Genomic DNA, 23,775 nt, shown 5'->3' on the forward strand with positions numbered 1-23,775 from the left:
CCCCCGCCGGGAAGGGGCTGCCGGCGTTGCCGCTTCGGGAACTCGGTCGCTGAAAACTGCAGCGTTAATGGGGAGGGAAAAAAAAAAAAAGATTTCTGTACGGTTCGTAGAGATGCGCTTGGGGAGAGTGGAAAGGAGGAGCAGTACTTCATGTAGTGAATTTTGATGTAAATTGTGGAAGATGGTTTTGGGGGGAAAAATAGAACAACAAAAAAATCCTAAGGAAGCCTATCTGTGAGAAGGTACGTAGCTTGTTGCAGGGCATTTACCAAAAGATGAGAGAATATTTTCCCAGTTCAGTTATTCTGAAGTTAGAGTTGAGTTTTGGTGGCGTGCCACAGGAAAGGATTAAAGAAACCCCAAACAAACCAAGCATACACACACAAAAACAAACAAACAAACAAAAAGTTTTCTGGAGTATCTTTTATCCTATGCAGACAATTCCGTTTAAATAATTTCTTGCATGGGATGCTAAAGATGGGGCTTTTTTTGCAGAAGAGGGAAGAAGTGTAACTTTACATGTTTTAAGGACTTCTTTAAAGTATTTTATAATGAACGATCACATATGTTAAAAACAAACCCTAACAAAAACAAAACCTCAGAACTAACCACAATTAATTTAACAACTTTGTTTTTATTTAACCTGGAGTTACACGCATGTTACTTTCTAACCTGAAGAGTCGGGTTCTGCGACTCCTTTACAAATAAACAACGCACAATGCTTTTGAAGTATTTGAAAATATACTGAGTATATTTTACTGGGTAGGAGGAAAGGAGATTGAGGGATCGGATTTATTTTTCTCTTTCCCTGTTGCTGGGGCCAGGTCGGCAATCCCAGGACGGGACTGCGGTGTCTGTGTGCAGAGTGAGCAGAGCACTGTTCACCTGTCCGTCCATCTGTCCGGGCAGAGGAGAGAGGTTCCATTGTTCTCCCGCAGAAGGAAGTGGGCAGCAGGACAGGGCACGGAGTGAAGGGAGGAGCGAGAGGAGCCCAGCGAGGGGGGAAGCGGAGCTGGGCTGATGCTGCTGTTCAGCCACCTGTGCCATTAAAGCCTTTTGGTCTCGCTGGCCTCTTCTCATGACAGAGAAGAGCCTGGGATCGTCCTGTACTGAACACAGAGCTTCTCCATTAGGGCTGCTGGATGCTGAGGGCCTCTGTGGTTTTCTCTGGAACTTGGGCTGTCAGAGTGAAGGGCAGCCAGTCACCTTTTCAGGTTTTTTTTGGTGGTTTTTTTTTTTTTTTTTTTTTTTTTTTTTTTTTTTTTTTTTTGCAGTGGGTGGAGTCACCTTTTCCAGGTTTTCCTAAATCCCAGGGGGAATGGCTCCCTCAAACTTGAGCATGCAACAATCTTATCAATCTCTAAACTGGGCTATCAGCTCATTGTATGTGTCCTCTTGGAGTCGATCCTGGAAGCAAATAAATGTGCATGAGAATGATTACCAGGAATTTCTCCACTGTCTTGGATCCTGCCTGTTTTTGATTTTTAAATTAATGCTGCTGATGACTTTGAAGTATTTTAGGCTATTATTGTGATAAACATTTCGATGTTGCTGTATTAAAGAATATCTGCGGGAAAATAGTATGAAAATAGTACTGCCAAGCTTTAAAGAGAAAAAGGGCTCCATGGCACCCTCTCTTCTGGCTTACATAAATCACAGTTGCTGTTAGTTTTCTTACTAAGGTATTAGTTTCACTGAATTCAGGTAGAGTTTTGAGAGAGTTGCTGAAAAGTTTCCAGGAGATGCAGCTTTCGTCTCTGTTTGCATGCACATTCACAGTTTTTCCTCCTTGGTTTTACGTGTCCTTTTCTGTATCTTTCAGCTCTTGGTTCCATCCCAGTGTAAGCCAGGGGTGTATCCACAGGGTTGGGGCTGGCACTGTTGTGGACCTGTCCTCAGGGCTTCCAAGTGCCCATTTCCTTATTTGTCACATCTCTGTGCTTTGTCACTGGCAGGGAAACTGGCACTGCTCTTCACTGCCCCGGGGCTGGTCCACAGGAAAAGTAACACTCGCTTTTAGCAATTTCTTTTTCAGCCACATCTGTTCTCTCGTATATGTGGTGTGATAAACATTAGTTAATCATGTGCTGGTGTGTCTGGAGGAGGGGGTGCAGTGTCTAGGACGTGAAGGGTGGGAGAAGAATGGGGACATTTTCTTAACAACATTGCCATTTCCCCCCACCTTAACAAGTTCCTTGGACCACCTTGGTCTACAGTAGTTCCTGTGAGAGCAAAACAATTTTCTGTTTTATCTGACAATGACTGTGTCTTAAGAATGTGAAAATTTAGTGTAACCTTTTTTAAAAGATCTATTATATTTTCTCTATTGCTCATGTTTGTCTTTTGTTCATTTGTTGGCTTTGGGATTTGGTTTGGTTCTTCCCTCCCACTCCTCCATGCTATGTAAAAGTTTTCTTGGACAAGTTTCTCATCACCCAATGTACATCAGAAAAGTTTTCTTACTCTACTGCAGCAGTTTTTGCCTTGGTGTGTATTTCTCTGAAATGATCGGTCATTATTTCTCTATGCATTTGCATCTTCTAAGTCCTTACAAGCCACTAATTAGGGTATAATAGTGATAATATTTTTCAATTTTCTAGGTCTAATTATTGGAAATTTTTTATACTCTTCACTTTCTTCAGTTTATGTTTCTTTGTCAGAATGAGATCCAATATTCCACGAGCTGGAGTGATTCATCTCTCTTCCTTGCCTGAAGTGATATCTGAGCCCGGGCAGATAAAAGTCACATTGGTCATTTTGCAGCAGAAGCATTTGCTCTGCAGACAACTCTCTCATTTGTTGAGCATTCTCACTCTTCCCTGCCTTTAGCTCCTGCTTCTGGCAGGGCTTTGTCCTTGATTTTATCTCTGGGTTTTCCTTGCATTACTTTTTCACATAGTCCTATTTGTCTCCCTTGCTTCTTTCATTTTCTTTTTTACACTAACACCCTTTGAGTTGTTTCTACCCACTGGTGTTTGTCAATGTCATTCTGTATCACCTGCAAGTTTCATTAACATTACCTTGAGTCAGTCTGAGATCTTTAATTAAGGTGTCAAAGACAACTGGACTAGCAAAGATCCCTGCAGCAACCCAACCCTGTAGATGCCTCCTGTATCTGTTGGTTCTGCTTGTGTCTCAAATATCATAGATATCATTATACATAATTTGGAAGCCATTAGTTAACTTTCTAATAACATGATCAGTGCTCTCCAAAGCCAGTCTGAAGTAATTTTTAGCTGTGATTTCCGTAGAGAGTAACAAATGCTTTTTTAAATCTAAACTTACTTCGCTGTGCACTGTGTTCTTTTCATTCTCTGCCTTCACAGCATTTCTATCTTCCTTTGAGGAGCAATCAAGTTTATTAGGATTTACAGGAACGGATGCTCCTCTCCCTCCAGCTTCTGCCAACAGCCCTGCTGAATAAATGCCCGGCGTTTTCCTTTGTAGAGCCTTGTAAAAAAGCCACGAGTTGGCATGCATGGAGCTCATTACAAGATCTGAGACTAGATTATTAGAAAGAGTTTTTGGGGGTAAGAGGTGGTGTTTTGAGTTCTTGGGGGTTTTTTGAGGATGGGGGGAGGGTTTGGTAGGTTTTTGGTTTTATTGTTCCTGCAGCTTGGGTCCTCCTTTTTCTGGAGATGATGCGGTCACTCCCCTTTGTTTTTAACACCATATGAATTAGACGTTTTCCTGCTAGGGAGGGGCAGGTTTTCCAGTTCCTGGTGCTACTGGCTGAGTCACTGGCTCTGTTTTTCTGCTCTCTTGTAGGTTTATAATTACCTTGTTCTTACCTTAGTTAGAATGTGATTGCCAAAGGGTAGGTGTTTTACACTCCTGTGTTTCTGAGACATGAGTACCAGTGGCTTTGGAGCCTTCGAAACATCTGCTTTGCTATTGCCAAAGAGAAAATAAATCAGCATAGCCCTCAAAGTGCCTCCCTTCCAACAGTATGGTAACCATTAATGACAGATGTCCAGGCAAAGTGTAATCTCTTGTAACCTGGACTGCTTGAACTAAGGAGGAAATGTCAAGAGAACATGGAGCAGGTGAAATGGAAAGGGAGGATTTATTAATTTGTCTTAAGTTCATCTTACTTGATCATACTTCTTCGTAGCTCATTGAAATAAAGCTCATTTGTACCAAACTAGCAGGACTTAGGCAGATCTTTTGGTTTGAAGATCTTATTGGCTTAGGGGAAAAAAAAGGTGTAAAAGAGAGGTTTGTGTAAGAGGATTATATCCAAGCACACTCACTGCTCTTTGAATTATCTTTATAAAAATAAAATAATAAAATTCTATGTATTTCTCTGCCCACACTTGTTTGTGAAGGATCTATGTGATCCAAAGAAAATAACTTTGCAGGTGGAACATGTAAATCTCTGCTTCTATCCAGCCAGTATGCAGACTGAAAAATAGAGTAGCAGCATCTCTTTCCACTGCATTTGGTCACAGGTTTTATTTGTAAGAGCATGCTTTAAAAACTGTAGCAGAGTCTGTGGTTGGCTGTATCCCTTTAAGAATCTAGTTTTGCTTGGCTAGCTGCCCTTGTTCTCCTGTAGATTAATCCAGCAGAAGGTATATAACCTGTTGACCTTCCTGGCGAGAAGGGTCTGGAAGGGCAAAGAGATAAATCAGAAGGTTCATGCTTTCCTGTAATATCTGGGGACAACTTTGTTTTTCACTTTTTCACTTTTTTTACTGATTCCTGTTTGAGGGTTGGGGTTGTAATTACAGATAGTCATGATTTTCATTTGTATTCTGTGAAATCGCTCTGTGTTCAGCAGGTCGGAGATGATGGCATGTTTATGCCACGTTTAGAGAGAGGAAGGAGTTCTGAACTCAGAATTACACTGGAGTTGAGGGTGGGTACTGTCTCATATCAAACTGGTAAGAGCACTGGAATCTGGCAAAAATGCCTGGTGTGGGTTTGCTAGGAAATTTCACCCTGTTTTACTGAAAGATTGACTTTCCCCAGTGTCAGCCTGAAGAACTGAATGTGTAAGCAGTGACTGTTGGCCTGCTGCATGATCCAGAGGGAGTGTGTACTCCAAATCTGAGCTGGGGTGGTGTCTGAATACCCCAGGAGAGTGCAGCTGGGCTGGTAGCCATGGGTAGGGTTCATTCATGTGATGCAGGTGTTCCCTCGTGGCTGTTCTTTGCTAGGGCATTGCCTTATGACAAGCATCAAACCCCTTTAAGCCCATGCCTGACTACTGCTAAAATCAAAGCACATGTGTAATTGGTTGACTGAAGGAGGAAAAGTCAAAAGAGCACTGAGCATTTGTCCTATTTTATACACCTCTTCTGCCTGTTAGTGATTTGCATTTGTCTGGAGCCTTTGGTAGAGGGCTTAGTCCTGAGCAGACAGGTCATGCCCACAACATAGACCACCTGCAAGCACCACAGAAAGGGAAATGTGACTGCACTCACGGGTTGTGTGACCACTGTCACTCTATTCTCTTCAAGTCTCTTAGCCCAGGTTCAGCTATTTCTTTTCTTGGAGACTGACTGTAGTTTTGGAGCTAAACATTTTTGCTGCATTGGATGAGATTTGCAAACATCTGTCTCTTGTCTGAGCTCCTGTTCAGTTCTGCCATTAGTGTCATGGGAAGCTAAGTACATCACAGTTGTGAGCTTTGCTGGAGCATCTATCTTTGAGTCCTAGACAAGAGTTTGAAAGATGTCATGAGCAGGAAGCAGGACTAGGAAATAAGAATTTGTTTTTCATATCATAAAGTGGGCATTATGAATCTCAGCTTCGTGTTGCTCGTCAGCAAACCCCCTTAGAAGATGCTCTATTTCCAGACAGTGTTAAACATGAGCCCCTCTGAAGTTACCACTTGCAACTGCAGATCACTTTTAAAGTTAACCTTTTCTTGCTTTGAAGTTCTTGTCTAGATTTTAGCCTTATTCTGATTTTTCCATTGGGCAGTTCACTTACATCTTCATGCTCTATTTTTTTCCATAGGTAAAGTGGGGGTTTATGGGCCCATTGGTGAGATTTTCAGGACAACTGAGTTTCAGCGAGTTTAGGAACAAGGTTTTGTTGGGTTGCTGTTGAAGGTTCTCTATCCTTAATAATTATTATAATATTATTATTATAACTTAATAATTAAGTGATGAATACTCTTTGGGAAAATGCTCAGCTTGATTTATTTGTGTCTCTAGCTTGGTTTGGTAATTCTCAAGTCATTTTAGTCAGTGAATATTTACACTTGTCTGTACCTAATGGGACAGCTACAATTTTCCTGTGTTAGCTGACACTACCCATGCCTCAGTGATAGAAAAGGGATGTGATTCTTTGACTCCCTCCTGGTTCCTTGCTTTCTAGCCAGCTCCAGGGAGAAGACTCCCAGTGACTGCTGCTGCTAGCATGAGGGTGACTAACCATTTTCACCCTGCCACAACCTTCATCTGTTTGGGAAGCTGTGAAACACATGCCACATGTCTTGGAAAGTCAGGGAGAACGGGAGCTCTGGGAACAGTTCCCACATGGTAGATAACAGTGACTCCCCAGGAATTCCACTGTTCCTTTGAGAGCTGGGGCCAGCCCAGTGCGTGGCTCAATCCCAGCACAACCTGGCAGTGTCAATCTCTGCTGCCCTTGCTGGCTCGTTTTTCTCTCCCAGCTGAGACATAAATCACCCAGTGGTCATTTTGTCAGCCCCAGGCTGGTGGCCTTGTTATGTGGCCCGTGTGTGGGAGCTGGGCAGGAGCTGCCCATGCTCAGCATGGATCCCCAAGCTGGCCACCCCCAGACCAGTGGGATCAGAGCTGGCCTTTGGGTTTTGTTGTTGGGTTGTGGGGTTTTTCCTCCCCTCCTTAGGGCAGCGAGGCTCTGTGCTCTGTTTCCTTTATCTCAAATGTAACTGATTGGATGGTGTGCAAGGCCACACACAGCCTTATCTCATCACATCCTGTTTGACTGCATTATCCAGGGCTGCACTGATAGAAGTTCTCCTCTCTCCTTGCTTTGATTTATATCACTCTGCTGGACACTACATCCTCTCTCTGTTTCAGCCAGAGCTAGCCACTGCAGTCATTTAGGAGTTGTTTTGCTTTGCTCGGGAAGTCAGGTGCCTTTTGAACAGCAGCTGCTGCAGGCAGTTTCGGTGTAGCAAACAAACCAAGCTTGATTTTGTGTTAGGCAGTGTGACAAGCATTCAGCTGGAGCCCAGCCTCCTGCTGGATATGATCTGAGGCTAGTAACGCTTGTTCCTTTGTAAACCAGTCTCATTCAGTGTTGAGACACAGACAAAAATCTCACCATGCAGCCTGTGGATGTAATGAGTGTATCACCTTGCCCAATACAGAGAGGCAAATCTGGGCTCTCTCCTCCTTGCCTGGCACTGCTGGTAGTTAAGAGCTTTTACAGCCGGCAACACTTACCTTAACTGGTTTTATTCATGCGATTATGCAGCATTGCTCTGCTGTCCTGGGTGGATTGGGCTATTCACAGGGAATAGCCAGCATTACTCAAGATTGCAGGAGGCCCGGGGCAAAAAGTGAGATGACAGCCAGGCTCAGCCCCTGGCTAAGCTGTTCTGGGGTGTTTGAGCCCTCTCAGGAGGCCCAGTGAACTTAACCCACTCCTCTCCGCTGTCTCCAGGTTTAATGTTGGGAGAGCAGCTCCTAAGGAGCCTGAGGAACTGGTTGCTGTCTGGTGCTGCCAAAGTGGTGTTACCTTCCTAGGTACAGCTCAGTGCCAGCTGGTCTTGCTTCACTTACATCTTTATTTTTTTCTGTGGCGACCCTATAAACACGTCCATGATTTTTGTCCTCTTTTGTCTGCGAGCTTTAACAAATCTTATCGCTGAATACCTGCTTTCCCACCTTTTCCCTTTCCAGTATGTTTTTCCTGCAGTCTTTGAGTTGCACAGTCTTGGGAGCTACTCATCTCCTGATTGCACTCATTTTTCTCTTTCAGAGGAACTAAGTTTTTCTTGTAGTGTCCCACAGAATTTCCCAATCTTCTTCCTCTGGTAAGTTCGAATGCTATCTTCCATCTTGTACCTTGAGCAATAGATTTCTTAGTATTCCAGAATGTTGCTTCCCTAACCCCAAATTTCCTTGTACCACTGCGTTTTGTAAGTTCATTGGACAGGTGTTCTGGATGGAAGCTGGTGGCTGGTTACTCCTGTTTCCAGATTTTCTTATTTTTTTATATATATAATAAACTCTAGAGCTTGAGCAACAGGGTATCACCTGTTGTGGCTGAAATGATTTTATTTTATTTTTTTTTAATTCTCTGGCTGCTGATCAGATATGGAAATGATGTGGTTCGAATCCTCTCCAGCAGCAGTACTTGGCTCATGTTACCAAGGCAGTGAATGCCGGAATTGTTTGGGTTTGTTTGCATTTCAATGACACCAAGGAGTACCTGTGAGGTGAAGCAATCCCTGCCACCACAGCCTGCAGTTCCAGGGAACGAGGCGGAGGCTGAAGGGATGTTCTTGGTGGAGCACAGCGGCTTTTCCCGGGCGCAGGGAGCTCCGGAGCAGCAGTGGCAGCGCTGGCCCGGCTGCCCGGGGCTGTGCTGGCCCCGGCCCGGCGCGGGTGAGTGAGGGGAGCGCCCTGCTCGGGGGCTCCGCTCCATTCCTGCGGGGAAAGGGGGGCGGGCTCTGGGACAGGGCAGCTCCAAGAGAACTGAACAACTGCAGGCAGCCGGCTGCGAGATTTCAGATCCTCAGGAAAGTATGATTTCGTGTTGAGCAGCTGCCACGAGCGCTTAAGAGGGAGCTCTTACCAGCAGTAATGACTGAGGGATTAATATTAGAAAGCAGATGTGTCAGACTGTGTGTGGAGTCTGTTTAAAGATGTGCTCCCTGTCAATGAGATCCTGCTGAAGGGCTCTTGGCAGCTGTCTAGCCCTGCAGGATCTCTGAATCTCAATGAGGTATCGTGTGTGAAAGGAAAGAGAGTTAGTGTTGAAATTATCGGAATTGGAACACTTCAACCAAAGCTGCTGGAGCTGAGAGATTTTTGTGTTTTCTCCACCGTGTTGCTTTGTGAGAGACTCATTAAGAAGTGACCATGGCAGAAAGAAAAACAGGGAACAAGAGCGAGTAAGAAACAGCATTTGGACAGAGGGAAATATTCGGAAGGAAGATAAGAGATACTGTGGTGAGGAGGTCGATGTGCTCTGAGGGGCCTTGTGTCTTTGAACCTGGGAGAGAACCCAGGACTGGACCCTACAAAGAAAGATAGCTAATCATCTCTCAGCAAAATAAGAGTGAGGTCAGAATAAAGAAAACTGTAAGATACAATCGCAGAAGTACAAAAGCCAAGGAGTGGGGCAGAAGTTCAGGCTGAGGGAATCCCAAGAGAACAAGCACCAGATCCTGTGACCTGTGGCAAAACTTTCTGTTATGAGTATGGGACAACATCCTCTCACTGCTCTGTTCCTAAGAACTGTGCCTGGTGAGGGAATTCAGATGGGAAAGGAGTTGTCTGAGCATGTCTGGGATGTCTGTTTAGTGCTTTCAGAATCAAATTCCCTCCACATCAGAAGAAAGCTTTGTGATTAATCTTCCACAGGCAGAACTTAAAAAAAATGAACAAGTTCTAAAATATTTAGTAATATTGGAACATGGAGTAATAAAATCACCATTAAAGTTACCAGGCTGTATGCATGTAGTTACTATTGAATGGAGGACAGAAGCAAAGGGAAAGTAGATGCTAACCGAAACATTTGCATTTTGTTAAAGAAATTGCTAATGAATATTATTGAAACTTTTCTTATAAATAAGACATTCAACATTCTCTTGTTTCTGAAAAATCTGTTTTTCACCCGATTGCTCATTCAATGGGAAGTGATTCCACTGCCAGTTTTCCAATTTGCCATCCTAACAAAGTCGTTTACCACAAGGTTTAGCCCTCAGCTTTTTCGTTTGCTTTGCTTAGTTTAATGAGTGGTCATCTTGGCCACCACTGAGTTCAGATCAACAGTGCAGGAAGCAGAAGGCTCGAAAGTGTTCAGCCAAAGCAGAGACCAGCAGATCAGATAGCACTCAACCAGGACTCCCTGAATTACTGTCTATTGCTTCTGGCACAGAATATTGCCTGGGACTGCACACGGAGCTTACTAGTTAAGCAACATTATTTAGGAAAACTTTGCTGGCCTTTTAAGCCTTTGGCATCTTAGTGATCTAGAGGCATAGAGTTATAGGGATTTCCATGGCCATTTCTATGGACTTTCTTCAGAAGTTATCAAATTAAAAGTTATCAAATAGAAAGAAAATTTTTGCTAGTGTGCTCTGTAATCTGAGTAATTACAGAGGTTTTAGCTGGAGATGGCCAAACATCCTTGATTTTATAGTCTGTAAGGTTCCCCGTTTTTTGTCATCCATCAGGAACAGCTTTAGTACCAAGAAAGGAAAGCACAATCAGGACCAAGGTGTAGAAAAGTCGGGATTGACCACAATAGCAAATTTCAGTTCTTGCTGACCTAGCTGTAGCTTGAGATAAAACTAACATTGCTGGGCAAGGGACACAAAAACTAAGAAGCATTAAAAAAATAGTCTGGTTGCTTGAAGATTCATATAAATTCTTCTGTCACTGCTATTATGTTCTACATCTCCCTTGATTTACACCAACGTGAGAGAAAGTTCATGTATGTTCTGTCTCTTGCTTTGTGGATTTCCCTTAATGTACAAATGACATCTGCTCAAATCGGTGCAGCTTTCCTTTAAGGTTTGGAGAACAGTGTCTGGAGAGTTGACACCGCACTGAATGGGACGTGTTTTCTCCTCCAGTTTTTCTGGAGCTTGGATTAGAATGGACCCAGATTTTCCTGTGTCACCAAAAGCACTTGGTGTAGATGCTGAGCCTTGTGAAATATGAAATGACCAGGCAACAGCCCCCAGGGTGTGAGTGTGGTGGGAGGAGGAAAGCTATGCTTCAGATATATTTATTTCCTTTCAACTTAAAGAGTGTGCCATGATGAAACCATCTGCTAGGTATTCTCCTGTGTCAGCACGGACACTACGGAGATGAAAATAACTGGATTCAAAGTAGATGCTTTTAATGGCCATGATGGTCCTTCATTCCCTAGGAGATGACTTTGCCTGTGTGCATTGCTAGGGGGGATTTGGCTTGACAGCAGAGCTGTAGCTTCCAGCGACTGTGGCTTTGGGAGTCCTGTAGTTGAGCAGGTGGAGATGTTTTCACTTGGTGTGAATCCTGCTGGCTCGTGTGAGATTTGCAGCTCCCAGTGCAGGTGGTGTGATGAATACACTTGCTGTCACACCTTGGATTTTGTTCTGAACCCTCCATTTTTCAGCCTGTCATCACAAGTTAAAACCAGCCTGGGCCTTGTGTTTGTGGACATTTTAATGTGTGTTAACCATGGAGGGTCTGCAGAGCCTCCAGGGACTGGGGATGCTTGGGGAAATATGAAAGGAAGATTTGGAACAGGTAACTTCTCTTTCCCTGTCACTGTCTCCTTGTAGAAATCTTACACCTCTACACTGATTCCCCAGCATGATAATATCTTAAATACCCATGTGATTTTTTTTGTTAGTATCTGTCAGTGAAAGGGGAATGTTTGGTCAGGGAAGCAATTGTTCCCCTTCATTTCAGGGTCTCTTAAAGTCACCTTGCCGGACTTGGTGCCATTCACAGTGTGTGTGGGATGTCTGTCCCAGTGGATAAAAGCCAAGTGTGAGTTCCCCTTTCTGCCCCTCTCACCTCCCATTTTATTATTTCTTTCCATGTTCATTTAGGCTCCGAAACCGTATACCATGGATCAGGAGGGTTGAAATTATCTCGTGTAGGTGCTGAAGTGGATGGATGGGCAGTGGTAGGCCATTCCAGGGATTTGTGTGTTTCAAATGCTCTCACAGGAAATAAGTCATATACTGGGTTTTCTAAATGTCTTTGTGAACCATTTGTTAAAACCCTGCACAGTACACTGTGTCTAATTATTTGTCTAATTTATATTGTCTATATTGAATTTAGTCAAAGGCACAGTATTGGCTTGTTTGTTTTCTTAGTTTTTGGTGGGTTTTTGAGATATAAAATATCTGCTGCTGTCTAAAGTAATTAAGGAGCAGAAAAACCTTCTGAGAGCCAGTGTTGTCATATCTTTACAATTTCAGGTTTTTAAATGTTAAAGTTCTTAAAGAATTTCAGCTTTTATTTAAAAAATCTTGGTCATTTTGGTCTTGGAGAAGATTTTAAAAACACAAAATCCAAAGAGATTAGAAACTAAAAGGCTTAAAAAGTTTGTCAGAAAAGTTTCTGAAGCTATGAGCCCTGAATTTTTTAAGGTTGAATGAATGGACTTCTTTCCCCCTGTATCAACTAGGGCATGGCCTAACTGCATGTATTTATTCTTTATAACTAGTTTTTGACAAATGCCACACCCAAATTTCTCCTCTGCTCCCCTTGACATTTTCATTGTGATATTTCTGAGCTAGAGACTTGTCATGTCAGACCTTACTCAAGTTCAGTGCAGGTTTGATGAATCTGTTGTCCCTGGAAAAAAGTCCTTACTCTGATGTTCTTGCCACCCAGCTGAATGTGGTGATAGAGAGGGAAGTTTTGAACTCCGGCTGGATTCTCAAATGAAGGCTTGTGAACATTCTTTGCAGCCCAGATAACAAAGCTATTAAAATTATAAACAAACAGCTTTGGGATTAAGGCAGAAGAATGATCTGTCTCTTTAGAAGCCATTTGTCTCCTGCCTGGTTGACTGGAAGTGTCTGTGTGGTCTGAAGTTAATTTCTCAATGAGTGTTTCAGCGGCTCTGCTCAAAGGCTTCAGACTGTCCTGTAGGTGCTTATAAAGAGATTTATAATATAATTTATAAATTATTTATAAAGTATAATGCTATATAATAATACATAAGATAATATATATGTAATTTATAGATGATATATAAACTATAAATCTATCTATAATAAATTTATACTTTATTGTCATTTTCAAGAGCTAGCAGACGCCTGCTTAGGTTCAATGAGAAACCAATTTCTGCTCCTGCCCAGTGGCAAATCTAATAGCATGAGACTAGTAAGTGATGAGGGAGCAGAGAGGCAGAGGAAACTGAAGGAATTTGCCCAAAATTGTTCTGAAGATGAGCAGTAACAACAGGCTGAGCACCTCGGTTCTTGACCTGCAACCCGGTGCTGTCATCCCAGTATTCATGGTGCCTTCTGCTCCTGCCAGGATAGGGTGCTGGGATTTGGAAGACACTGCATCACACTGTCTGGCTCCAGGAATGGCTTTTTAAAAGCACAGCTGATCCTTGAGAAGAAATGTCAGTGTTAGAAGTGACACCAACTACTAACTCCAATCCAGTGAAACAGTAGCTAAGAAAATTTCAACCCCAGAGCTCAGTGATGACTGGATAATTCATCACTGCTCTGTCTTGCATAGTCTTTCACACAGACTGAATCCCTCTATGTGTGCTTCAGAACATTAAATAACAGTTACACGGATAATGACAGTCCAGGGAGAAAGAAATAAAGGAGATAAAAACACGAGAGGAATCCTCTGAGGAGAACTGGGAAGTGACAGAGTTAATGAACCGAAAAGAGATTGGAGCAGGCTGTTTATCAGAAGGATTTATAGAATATGTTTTCATCTCAACATAAATAAAAACCCAACAGGTGGCTGAGTTATCATTTAAGATAAACCTGAAGTAAAACCCCTCCTAACTGAGATTTTTTAAAAACTTTTTTTGCTTTGGTATCTGCTTGTTCCCAGTTTCTAATGGTCCCGGTGGGGTGTGCTTGCCGTTGCAGGTTCTGGGTCTGCTCCTCCGCGTGGCACCTTGGAGTTTCTAGCTGGCACCATTACCTCCAACGAGTGGAGTTCTCCCACCTCCCCTGAGGGGAGCAACGACTCGGGGGGCAGCGAGGCCTTGGACAAACCCATCGACAATGACGCCGAGGGCGTGTGGAGCCCGGACATCGAGCAGAGCTTCCAGGAAGCGCTAGCCATCTACCCACCATGCGGCCGCCGCAAGATCATCCTGTCGGACGAGGGCAAGATGTACGGTAAGGAGAGAGGGAGGCCACACAGCGCTCAGGGCAGCCTGCCCTCTGCCCCAAGGGGTGCTCTAGTGCACTCCCTTCCCTCAGGTGTTCCCAGGCTGGTGCTGTTGGTTGCCTCGGGTTGTTGTATTTAGGAAAATCGGTGTGCAGATTGTGACGTTCACAAAGCAGAAAGAGTTACAGGTGTCTTTTTCAGGGGACTGTCCTGTGAGGTAGATCTCAGAGTTGAGCATGCTGCTGAACTAATCTTTATATATAAATATATATAATCTAATGGTGTCATGGTGTGACAAAGCCTACTTTTATGTTATCTCTTGCTGCTGTCTTCACTGCTCTTGTTGGAGATAAGGACAGGTAATGGCACTACAGGACAGAAGTTCAGCTCCTGAAACCCAAATGGTTCTGCTGCTGTGCAAACACCTACACTTTGTTAACTAGCTACACTTTTCACATCTTAAGGGTAGAAAGTTCTGTGTACTACTTTTCATTGTAGTTTGCCTTCTCATAGCACCGGCACAAGTGAATTTCACCTGTGGGTTCTTCTCATCTCGCTAACTAGATACCCAGCCCCAAACACAGAGAGGCTCTGGCTTGCAGCTGCAGCAGCAATCAACTTTATACGTGGCAGACATGCTTTTGAAATGGGTTTTTTGACCTTTTCCACAGTTAAAATTTCTTTCGATTTTGTTCGCAAAAATCTGATCCGGCCTGGATTCTCTACCTGAGTGTTGCAAGGAGCTATCTGATACTTCTGTGACTAAAATGCACAGCAGAGGCTGAACACCCAGTATTTGGTTTTAAGCCCCGAGTTGGACAGTTTCTTAAAACACTAGCAAGGATCTTATGGAAGACAGCCCTCTTTCTACCCAGTCAGTGCTTGTTTTCCCCCACCCCCCATACATTGAGATCTTCCTGTCTTCACCGGCCCCATCAGGGATGCTCCGTGCATGCCCGGGAGCTCTCTGCGGAGCACTTCACAAGTCATTCTGCAGGTTTCTGCCCACCCATCAGGCCATTGTTCCCTGAGCAGGGGAATGGATTGCTCTGACTGTGGGAGCCTTGGTGGGGTCTCATTTACATGGCCTTATCTACATTGGATGGTTTTACTGGGTACACACATCATTGTACCTGGGAAGAGCAATATAGATTGGGTAAGGCTGATCACCCCGAGGCTAATCCCGGGCCACTGTTCTTAGGCAGACATCAACTCCTGCTCTGGGCTGGTGCGGGCGTTTTTGTGGTTGTGCTACGGAACCAACCGGGGAATGGATCCAGCTTAAAACTAGCACAGGGAAAAAGGGAAAAGGAGTGAACTTTGATTTGGATACTGCCCAGCTGCTTCTGCTGGTATTTAGAGAAAGGATGGTGAGGTTGGGAACGAGCAGCCATGACTGAGGTTAAAGTAAGACTGCTTCTTTAGGGACCGATTCTTGCTTAAGATGTTACGCAGACTAAAATATTCTTTGATAATCCAGCCCCTGGGTATTAAGCATAAACTAGTGACGACATGCTCCTTGCTGCTCTATGTCTGCACTGATTTTCATGACGGGTAACTTTTAAAATTACTGGGGAAAAATTTCAGTTGTGTTTTAAGACTGTATTAATTTACTGAATCTTTTGCAGTGCCCTGAACTGTTTTAGCTTTGGAGTGAATGTGTCAGAGCAGAGAGTGAAAAACAAGAAAAGAAATGAGAGCAAAAGTGAAGTACAAAGGCTACAGAAACCAGTGAGACTTAGCTGGGCCTGGCTTAGCATGGATTGGTGTTAAGTGGAACACACCTAGCTGAGTGGACTGGTGAACTGCAGAAGGTCAATAACCCTCTTGCAGGGTGAAGAGTTTAGGATAGGCTCAGGGAGAAGAAATGAAGAGCTGTTCTGCAAGCCCTCCCCCACTACTCCAAATGGGACAGTGTCCCTGCTTGCCTTTAGTGCACCTGTTCTGAGTGTGGATGGTTGGTTCAGTGTGCTCCTGACAGAACCCAGGCACTGATTTATGCCCTCCTTTGCTTACTCGTCTCCAGGATCCAGGCCAAGGAAGTGGGGCCCTGTCTGGGATCTATAGAAAGATATGACAGGGCAGGGAGAATAAATATAGTCCCTGATTTCATCTTCAATACTCACAAGCCAGCTTGTGAAAGAGGGCAGGCTCAATTTGGAGCTGGCCCTGCCTCTGAAGGGATGGTTATTTATCCACCCTGTGACCGACTTGCACAGAGCTCTCTGAACCAAGGGGTGGGGTGGTGCAGAGAGCTGTATATGCACCTTTCCCCTGTCAAAACTGGGACCATTTCACTATTTCTCACTGAGGAGAGGCTCATGTGGTACTACTGTTATGGGCAAGATGTTCCAGGTCTCAGAATCTCTTCTATGTGCAATTTATACACTTCTCATGTTTTATGAGGCAACCCATTGTAAGTTCAAAGTTGGCAGCTTTTAGCTGAAGTGTGCTAAGGCAATATGAAGAATTTGTGCAGTTTCACTTGAATGCATTCCAAATTGTACAGAAAGATGTGTTTCAGCCTCTACACAGGCCTCATGCTCATGTTTCTATGCCTCTTCAAAGCTGGCTTGTTTAAAGCTCTTTAAACAACACTCTACTGATGGCTGAGTGAACAGGATTCCACCTTCACACCAAAGTCAGCCAAGCTCTTCTCTGTGCACTGATAATCTGTGTCTCGATTCCTTTGCTGCCTTTCCTTTCATTACCTTTTTTCACACCAGACACGTTCCATTTCTGCATGGAGGCAGCATCCTGACTGAGCAAGCTCATGCCACAGGCTGCTCTGGGTGCAAGCCCCAGTGGCCTCTCCAGCAGGCTTTGCTGACCACCTGCTTCAGGCACAAGCAGCTGCCTCGTGTGATACGGAATGCTGTCCTTTCTCCTAATCATTGTGTTGACATTAGAAGCTTTGAGTCTGGGGCACTTTCTGCTCCGGTGCCTTCTGGTACCACTAAGGTCTTGCAGAATAATTTTATCAGTGTTGCCTGCCAAAACACAGTGAGGGTAGAGTGTTACGAATCTGTCATTTATGTTTTCCAACAATGTTTTTCTGTGGGAGCAATCGTATCAGTAGTATTTGTACTAAATAAAGTGTCACAGAGTTAGGTGTTGGGTATCTCCTGGCATCTTCAGTACTGATGTAGAGAAACGAGAGGGGAAAAAGCTTAGTATCTTTGTGAGATTTGCATGGAGATTGTTAATAGGCCAGGTCTCCCAACATTACTGAGAACAGAAAAATAAAAAACAGTAACTTGCAAATTTTTTTTTTTTTTTGACATTACAAGAGACACAACAAGACCTTGGAAAAAACGAATTACTACCTTAGCTGTCCGGCGCTCCCTTCTACTGCAGGAAGACCTGACTTGGAGCACCTTTTTGCAAGAGGAGCTGGAATTGGTGGTGGTTTGCTAGATGGCTGTTCTGAAGGAGTCAGTAGTTAAGCAGCTGCTCTTCAAACAGCTCAGCCATTTCTGTGCTGAGCAGGGAGGGGCAGACAGCTGGGGGCAGTCATCCATCTCCCAGGCTGGTGCCATCTGTTTGTGAACTGCTGATAGGAAATACTTAGAGATGTCCAAAGCTTAGAGGCTGAGTGATAGAAGAAGGACAGTCAACCATGTTACAAGTCAAAACCTGGAGCAAGCAGTGGATCACAGAGTATTGCTTTTACAACATGAGTTAAGACAGGATGAAAGGTCAGTCTGATGCTAAAAGCTACCAGGTCACAGGGGCTGCCTCCCACCCCTACTCTGAAATGACTAGGTAATTTTGCAGGATAATGCCTTTGTCTCAAAGGGATAAGTTATCATTTCATGTTTTCCCCAACCTCAAAGAATCACTAAAAGTAGAACTGAAAAGGAGACGCGTAAATCCAAAGAAGTACAAAGCATACACTGCCTGTCCCATAAACACTTTTTCTTGAGGGGAGGAAGTAGCATGGTTGCTATTTAAAATATGGAAACCTTCAAGGCGACAGTCTTCAAGGTGACAAACTTTCAGGGTGTCAAATTGACACCTTTCCTCGATATTGTAGTTTAGCATCTTACCTGATGATGTTTCAATCAAAGCTATTGTCACATACTGAGAATGTGCTCAGTTGACACTGACAGAATGTTCCAGGTAATTGCAAAATTTGTATTTCAGCTTGTGATATCCCTCAGAGAGACAATTCTGAAGTTCCTATCCCTTCCATTATTATGACTTAGTGAACTTTAGAACAGCCCTTTATCCCATGATTTTGGAAAAATAAAAAGGAATATCATATTTTAAACACTAGAAGATGGACAAAACTTGGATTTGTGGACAATTGGTCAGCACGCAGACTTTGCCCTCCCCTCTGGTGGTAGGTGTAATGTTTTTGGAGTTGCTTAATAATGAGGTTTTGTTTCACTCAGTCATCTTTCAGCTTTGCTTTTGTGTGGCTCTGGTTCTTTGTTGTTGACTAGACGAAGCCAGACTTCTGGAGACATTATTAGTGGGTTAAACTTCTGCTGGAGTTTGTCATGCTTTTCCTTCCATCTCCTTTGTGTAAGCCAAGTTTATGGTTCTTTGTGTCAAGCTGTATTGCAATTTAACTGATGTTTTCTCTATGCAAGCATAAAAAGGAGGTATTTGCATGAATTCCAAGCATTTCCCAAATATTGAGAAATTTGCCACTTTTGAAATACCAACCCACCAGGAATTCTCTTGCAGTTAATAGTACTGGCTGTGGCACTCTTCTTTAACATGCTTAGTACTGAAGATAAATATAGTAGCAATCTTTTTGTGTACTACATATTATCAAAATTATTGTGATTTCTTTTGTGGGCGCTTCATTCTGTTGGTTCAATAAAGGGCACATATTTTTCCTGTCGCTTTTCATTTTTAGCAGCTTTGTAATCCCATATTTATCTGTCAGATTTCAAACCAAGTGAGCTGTGTAGTACTCCATTTTTCCCATGGTATATCTCTGCAGCCACAGAGTTTTCATGACATGTGACTTCCTTCATGGGCAACATTGCATTACCCTTATGACTCTTCCTCTGACTTTTTAATTTTTAAACTTCAAAAATAGAATTGATTTGTAGTGGTATGTTGTCAGAAATGCACTTGGTTTGGTTTTTTGTTTTTTTGGTTTTTTTTTTTTTTTTTTTTTTATTGTAGATAACACATCCAGTTTAATGGACTTCTAATTTAGTAGACCAGCTTTATGTTTTGAAGTTGTATCTACTCGTCTGCCTTTTAACTGAGAGACTGTTTATATTTCATTTTTCAGCCTTTTCCCTTGCTGCATGTTATTGTTTTGCTTCTGCTCTTCTTCTGGATAACTTTACACGTTTCCGGTAGTTTTCTGAAAAGCTTAGTTTTAAAAAGCTTTAGTGTTCTTTTTCATTTTAAAACCCATTTCCTTTTCTCACAATTGGGTTCAATACTATCAGTTGCTAATTTGCTCTTACCAAATACTAAATGTTCATTAATACTTAAAAATTCAGATTTAATTCAAAATCTGGGAACAAAAACCAGATATGGAAAATGAAAATTAATAGTGCCCAGTGACTTGGATTTCTTCTCTCTTTGAAACAAGTGCCTGTAAAGCTATATTCTGGGACAGGTTTCTGCAAACACGTTACCAGAAAGATCTCAAAAACATGGAGTGAGTTCTGAGAAGAGCAAGCATACCAGACTTAACACTGAGCTCTGGGAGTTGAAGGGACTGATTTAGGAGGAAAGATTAAAGTAGCTAAATATACATAGCTTGGCTAAGTGATGACTGAAAGGTGGAGGGTGGGGGGACACATAATAACAGTCTAAAAATATTTGAAGGGTGTTAACATTTAGGAGGGAGAGGGATTTTATGTGGAACATGTGAGCATGACTAGGATTAATGGGGGAGAAAGAGAGAATATAGGATGGACATCAGCAAAAGCTTCAGGACAACATGGTGCTCAGACCTGAGGGATCTCTCTCCTCTGAAGAGCTATAATGGAAGTGCTGTTGGGGACTTTTAAAAGTGTATCAGACAAAACTATAAGGGTTGTATTTGTAAAACTAGTCCCAAAGAATGGTGTATGTGCATGTGCACATGCATTTCTGTGTTCTGCATAAATGAGAGGAGGATTCCAGATGGGAAGTGCTATGGTTTTACACAGGAAGCAAGAGAACAGTGGGTTAGGTGGCTTTACACTGTAAAGGGCTGCATTTTTTTTGTAAGTTGTTAGTATTGTGATTCATACTAACTGAGTTTTTGTGACATGAGCATGTTTATTTAACTGATTGACGAAGGAGCCCTTCCTTAGGTCTGAAACAAAAAGAGCAGACTTCTAGGTAAATTCCAGGAGTACTTTCTCAGAGTTTGTCTTCTGTCAATTAGCCAAACATTGAGTAGAGAAGGATGACAACATTTCTCAAGAAAGGGTGTGCATGTACGTAGAGGGAGCTGAGTCAACATGCAGATTGTGTGGAGACCTGGCCTAGGAAAAAAAAAAGGAGCTCCCTTACTTCAGCATAAGTAAGAAAAACCTATCACATGAACTTTCTTTTAAGTTTTCTTTCTTGAGCAAAACAACATAATCTTTCCATTTTCTAGTGTCTGAAATGAAAGGTAGCTGCTTGTTCAGAAAAAGCCAGTATTACAGCTAAAAGAACAAGCAGTATTCTCATTCATGTAGGATCCAGCTAATGAGCACAGGAGAGAACCAGGGCTGTCTATTGGTTTAAACAGTTGCTCATTAGCTAATCCATAACAAACCCTGTATTGTCTGTGTGTGGTGAAGATCTGGACAGCAAAACTGGGAAGGCTGTGTGCAGTTTGTGCCCAGACAGATGGTCTTGTAAATCTGTTGGTCACTGGCAGAGCTGGCTGAAACCTCTGGGGCCTGGGTACACCTGCTGCTGAAGGGTGCACAGCCAGCAGCTGTTGCTCATTGCTGTCACCTTGAACTTGTGACCCATCTTCTGGGTACTTCTTCACATTCTCAGTCTCACTCCATGCACATAAAGAGCCAGTCTTGCTTGGTCTCTGGCTTCTTGAACAGGAAACGACACTGTTTTCATGTAAAACGCCTTCAGAATCACTCTTCTTTCCTCTTGGGTTTGATTTGTACAGTAGTTGCAAATGCCTTTCCAGGAGTCTGTGGGCAGGAGTGCAAGGAGTGTAACCAATGCTTGGTGAGGTCACCCAATAGCAATGCCCAAGTTGTTGACTGCAAGTGCTGCAGGCTCAGGCCCCTTTCTAAGCATGGCAGTGTTGCAGGGAAACATGAGCACATGTGGCATTCAGTTCAGTGGTGCTTTCAACCCTGACAGGGGATTAGGAGCATTCCTGCATATAAACACGGGCACCCGTGTTTGGTTGTAGAATCATAGAAAATGGTGCTGGGGAAGACCTTCAAAAATCCTCTCACCTGCTCCTTGGCCAGAGGCAAAGCCAGCTGTACTTGAGATGTTCATTTTTTATCCCTTATGGCTAAAGTTGTGGGAAAGTGATTTGACAAATCTAGATATAGATATATATAGCTGCCTTTCATATAGAAGCCGAAGTACCTAGATACGTGCAAACTTCCTTCTGGATCCATGTGCATTTTTATGTATCTCTGTAGCTGAAATTGTTTTGTGATCCTCATGTTCCTGCTCTCCTGCCTTGGTCTCCTGCATGGTTGCCCAGTTACCTATGAGACTTACACTGTAAACTCAGTCAGAGGACAGGTACTTAAAGAATCTGGAACAGAATTGTGCCAGTATTAGAAAAAAGAGAGCAGGGTGGGAAGGAAGAGGGAATGTCACAAATCACTGTAAGAAATTTTCATGATTTTGGCAGAGTTCCACTAGAATTCAGACCAGTCCTTGGATGGCTATGCAATTATTTAATCCGTGTTTCTGCTAGGTTTTTCTGTTCACATTCTCATTTCACCTGTTACAGAGTATGACATCTTTAATGACTATGCTTGATAATGTTGGGATGGTGTGGAACTGTTGTATTGAGACCAATAATTTCCTTCAGAAACAGTGAGATGACCTTACAGTTCACAGCAGAAGCAAAGAGGGAGTTGAAACTTCTCTTTCCTTGCTCCCCTGCTCTGCTTCCAGTTTTGTGCTCCTGTTCTTTAGGAAAACTTCAGTTCCTAGCAGACTCCTTGTTAGACTGCTAAACTGATAGCAAGCTATGTTGGCAAAATGAGCGGGACAGATTTCTGCCAGATTAGAACTGAACTGACCCATGGAACAGTTTGGTGAGAGGAAGGGCAGGGGAAAAGCAATCACATTTTTCAGGAGTGTCCAGGCATTTTTTTAAACTGAATCTGTAACTTAATGGCTTAAAGCGATCACAAGCAATGACTGCACTGTAAATCATGATGCCATGAACTGAAGCTGAGTGGTGGCAGCCATTCCACTTTATAAATCAGTATTCATTTATTCATATAAGGCAAGAACAGTCTCTGGGCTCTTTTGCTCTCCTTGAGGCTGCTGTGTAATTATCAGTCATTTGGCTGGGACTGGGTCGTGGTGTACTCTTAGGTGCTACATGAAGCAGTCATGACTCCTCACAGGGCTGAGCCAGACCAGACCTGCTGCCCTGAGAACTGCATGGTCTGTGCTGGTCATGCAGCAAGTGGCCACACAGATCTCACAGGCTCCTTTCAGTTCTAATTTCTGTTGTAGCTGAAGCTTTGAGTGCTTGGTCAGCCTGTCACTGGGCACGTGCACAAGATTAGCACTTGGGGCAGAAATCTGCCAGAACCTCTGTACTGTTGGTGCTGGCAGGGGCAGCTGACCACAAAATCAGTAAAAAGGCTAAAGCCTTTGCTATCCCTTAAGATAACATCACTGAGAATTGCTTTCAGATGCCCCCCAGATGTTGGAAGATACTGAAAGCAGCAGACATTTATTGATCTAAGGAAGGATTTAGCAGATGTCCAGGTTGGTAATGTAGAACTTGGACTGATGGTAACTGGAAAATGCTGTTACAGTTAAACATTGGTTTCAGTGGGTACCCTCAATAGTCAAGTTTCTCTCAACCCGGGCCTTGGTGAGTAAAGTGTCTTTGTGCCTCAGTAAGGTCGTTCTCAGGTGTCCCAAGAGACTGGAAGCTGTTAGTTTGACATGCCTTTCCATGCAGGATTGTTGTTGGCTCTTTCAGGTGTTATTTGATACGCTCCCTGGCACATGAAGAACTCATGTTACTTTATGAGCTGCTTTGGTGTGATGGTGGGATTTCCCAGCCAAACTGAATCTAAACATTTTCTGTAGGATTCTTATCAGTCTTAACCCTGGGAAGTACCAGAACAAGTCCCAACTCTGCTCCTTTTGCAACGTGTATATGGAAGAGTACTTATTGGATGGATTAACTTACATTTCTGTGGCCTGAGGCAATGACATGGGAAAACACAGCTGATGAGGACATTCAGTTTATGCTCTGAAAAGCACTACTAAAGACCGAGGTGTGGTGAAGAGCTGCATAGCCTGGAGCTTCCCATTAGGCTGATGGGGAGGGACTTCTGGCTGCACACATTGTTGTACCTTGGAAAATGCTCATCTTTATAAGGAATAACTCCACATGCCCTTGGGGCAGTAATCAGAAGGCAGTTTAACGCTGTTTAGCCTTTAGACAAATGATGCAAGCACAGGAAGTGCCTTGCCCATTTTTTTACCAGCCTGTTTGTGTGTGGGTTAGGTGGAGTATAGTTCCAGGCTACGCTTTCTCTGGTGGCAAAACTGGTTTAAGAAGTTCGGCACCGATTCTTCCTCTGTTCTCTTGGCTGTGCCACTGCCGTGGTTAATGTGACCACAAAAATAACTAGTTCAC

At 43.3% G+C, this 23,775-nt stretch overlaps 1 protein-coding gene across 2 annotated transcripts in view; it reads left to right on the forward strand.

The window, feature by feature from the left end:
- TEAD4 (TEA domain transcription factor 4) overlaps nucleotides 1-23,775 on the forward strand; it is a 51,751-nt gene that overhangs the window by 766 nt on the left and 27,210 nt on the right. Inside the window, exons 1-2 of one of the 2 annotated variants that reach the window (XM_063394099.1) lie at nucleotides 8,315-8,555; nucleotides 13,745-13,999. In XM_063394099.1, coding sequence (XP_063250169.1) covers nucleotides 8,330-8,555; nucleotides 13,745-13,999 — 481 coding nt within the window. In that variant the 5' untranslated portion in view covers nucleotides 8,315-8,329. Of the gene's footprint in view, nucleotides 1-8,314; nucleotides 8,556-13,744; nucleotides 14,000-23,775 lie in introns of those variants that run through there. The other variant, XM_063394100.1, reaches the window with a different exon arrangement.

The sequence above is a fragment of the Prinia subflava genome, chromosome 3, assembly GCF_021018805.1.
Source record: "Prinia subflava isolate CZ2003 ecotype Zambia chromosome 3, Cam_Psub_1.2, whole genome shotgun sequence".
NCBI classification, from domain to species: domain Eukaryota; kingdom Metazoa; phylum Chordata; class Aves; order Passeriformes; family Cisticolidae; genus Prinia; species Prinia subflava.